A 3,096-nucleotide genomic window follows, 5' to 3' on the forward strand; every position below is an offset into this window, starting at 1 on the left:
ACCAAGCATAGTGCTAATTCTTGCACTTTCTGCTCAATAGTAGTTAGAATAAGATAAGAAAACATATTATCCGTTATTGAGACCTATACAAATATTGAGAACCATAAAGCATTTTTCAAGTCTTTTACCTCCATTTTTTTCTCCTTGAAACAAGTGTAGACATGTGAACTAAGAAAATTAATATAAATTTGCAAGTATTATTGTACAATTCTATACACAGTCATGTGCTAATTTCAGAGATAATAAAAAAAGAAAAGATAGTTTTGTTTATCAAAAAGAGTTCTAAATCAAAATTAAAGAGTTCTATATTATCTGTTTCCTGCTGCCACAAAGTTGTAAGTAGCTATACCTCAGTAAGCTACATTTTTGATATTTAAATGAATAGTGTACTCTAAACTAAGATACATTTAAACCAATGGATTACAATCACTGGTTTCACATGATAATATCTGGAGGGTTTCAAAAATTACTGTCTTAACTTTCTATAAGATTAAAATTATTTCCAAAATTCAGTAAAAGAAAAAATTACATAAAAGTCCCTTTTATTCCTGAGAAAACTAAACCTCCTCAAACAGGGCTGAACATGTGTATAAGCATTTAAAAATTGATGCTGACGCCCCATGATAGGTAATAACTTCTGCTTTCAGCCATAATATGCTCTTATATCAATACAATAGTTTATAATCTTTAAATAGATGTATTATGTAGAATTACGAATGCAGAAATCATATAACAAAAAGGTAGTGTAAGATTCCTGGCAAATATTATACAATATCAAAAAGCAAAAAAATAATAATGTTTCCTACAGTCAAGAAAAACTTCACGCATTAGTGACCTTGAATAAAGTTTGGAATTAGAAATTGGAGAGAATAAATAAAAATGATTTTCAACACACTACTGTGTCACATGTTTGTAGTTAAAAAGGATTTATGAGGCACATATTAAATTAGGCTGTAGAGTCTCATTAGTCACTAACCCTGTCCTTTAGAACCTCCTTTGTGATTCTCTGGTGACTCAATTTCTGTTCTTTAAGTTGGCTTTGGTCAACAACTCATCCAACATACCTAGAGCAGACAAATCACTGTGAGTTTACTTTCTTAGTACTGATGCCATCATTGTCTTGAGGACATGCCTACTTCACAGTAGAACTAATATTTTTGAGGAAAAACAAGTGGAGAATTCCTTGGCGGATCTTCTTGGTCTTCACACTATAGATGATTGGATTGAACACAGGTGGAACTAATAAGTAGATATGAGCCATAAAGATATGGATAAGTAGGGAGGAGTGTTTGGCCAAACGATGGATAATAGACAGGCCTATCATAGGCACATACAGAATGAGTACAGCACAGATATGGGATGCACATGTGTTGAGGGCCTTAAGCCTCCCCTCATAAGATACAATTCTTAATACTGAGAGAATGATAAAAACATAAGATACTAAAATACCCAACGAGTCCATGTCCCACAGGACAGTGATCAGAACCAACCCATATACAACATTAAACCTGGTGTCAGCACAGGCAAGGTGGATCAGGTCCTGATGTAGACAATGGGAATGAGAAAGGATGTGGGAGTGGCAGAAGGGAAAGAAAGACAGACGAGCTAGAAGTGGAATTATTGCAATAGCACTCCTGAGCATGGCTGCAATTCCTATCTTGGTGATAAGTTTTGGGGTAAGAATGGTTGCATATCGCAGAGGGTGACAGATAGCCACATACCGGTCCAGGGCCATGGCCAAGAGCACAGATGATTCAGTGAAGGAGAAAGTGTGAATGAAAAACATTTGGACCACACAGATATTGAACTGAATCTCTTTGGAAATGGACCACAACACCCTGAAAAGTGTTATCATTGTGGGCAGGGATATTCCCATGTCGGTAAGAGAAAGCATGGCCAGAAAGTAGTACATGAGCTCATGGAGCCTGGGGTCTGTCCAGACAATATGCAGAATGGTACAGTTGCCCATTATTCCAGCAAGGTAGAGAAGACAGAATGGGATGGAAATCCAGTGGTGAAATTCTTCATAGCCAGGGATACCTGTCAGATAGAATGTGGAGGACAGGGTAGTGCTGGAATTTGAGGTTGACATGGAGTTGACTGTTAAACCACAATCCAATTCCACAATCACCCTCCAATGGAGAAAGCAATAATAAGATCAGGATCTACATCAGAAAAAAAACAAAAAGAAAAAAGAAAACAAAACTTAAATGTTTACCTATAGTCATCACTCCTTAACCCATCCCCACATTTCTGATTTGGTTCTCCTCCATTTTACTGGTAGGTATTGTTGGTTAAGTATCCAATTTATAGCCACAAGGATCTTTTTTTCCCACATTCTAGATGCAACGCCATTAAATATCATCTCTAAACACAGATCATCTTCTTCCAAAGACATTACCCAAACAGAACAGCACACACAAATTCTAGATTACATTTTTATTTTTCCAATTTTCTAATTTTATTTAGGAATTTTCTTGGCCAGGTTGACTTGTCTTACATAATCATTTTTATGGTGATTTACATTAAATTTGGTTATCTCCCTAAGCTTGATAGTTTCCTTAACAGTGCTAGAATTTCAGAATTCAGGTAACTATTGGCCAGCATGAATCTTGTTCTTACTAACCTATCCCAACTATACTGTCACAAGTCTGGTCTCTTCAGACAATTAACTCTGATATCATTTGATTTTGGCCCATCATCTGCAAGAGCTAAATACAGGTTAAGAGATGTGTAGCTGAAATAATTATACATTTTAAAAAGCAAATCTTGTAATAAAAAAATATGTAATTTAAGGAAACTAGAAGTGACAGTACATCTAAATTTTCAAAATTCAGAGTCTTCCATTATGTTTCAAAACTAATAAATCATTTAGAGACTGATTACTTTTACAAAAAATGCAAAATTATAGATAGAGTCTATGGAAACATAGCACAGAAGAAACCCACTATCCAAAGCAAAAAAACAAGATTTTATAATACATAATGGCCAGAATAAGCCTATCGGCTCTAACCTTAACCCTAAATGATTTGTACCAAGAACAAATGAGAAAAATATTTTTCCTTATTTGTGTAGTAAAAAAAAAAAAAAAAAAAA

The 3,096-nt window shown here is 34.7% G+C and overlaps 1 protein-coding gene across 1 annotated transcript; it reads right to left on the bottom strand.

Annotated features, from left to right (window-relative positions):
* Positions 1 to 1,132: 1,132 nt before the first annotated feature.
* Positions 1,133 to 2,092, bottom strand: LOC108517160 (olfactory receptor 51L1-like). Its single transcript, XM_017854956.1, has one exon. The coding sequence runs from the start codon at positions 2,090 to 2,092 to the stop codon at positions 1,133 to 1,135; it is 960 nt and encodes a 319-aa protein (XP_017710445.1).
* Between the last annotated feature and the right edge of the window lie 1,004 nt (positions 2,093 to 3,096).

This window comes from Rhinopithecus bieti, unplaced genomic scaffold (assembly GCF_001698545.2).
Source record: "Rhinopithecus bieti isolate Rb0 unplaced genomic scaffold, ASM169854v2 scaffold_40597, whole genome shotgun sequence".
Taxonomy (NCBI): domain Eukaryota; kingdom Metazoa; phylum Chordata; class Mammalia; order Primates; family Cercopithecidae; genus Rhinopithecus; species Rhinopithecus bieti.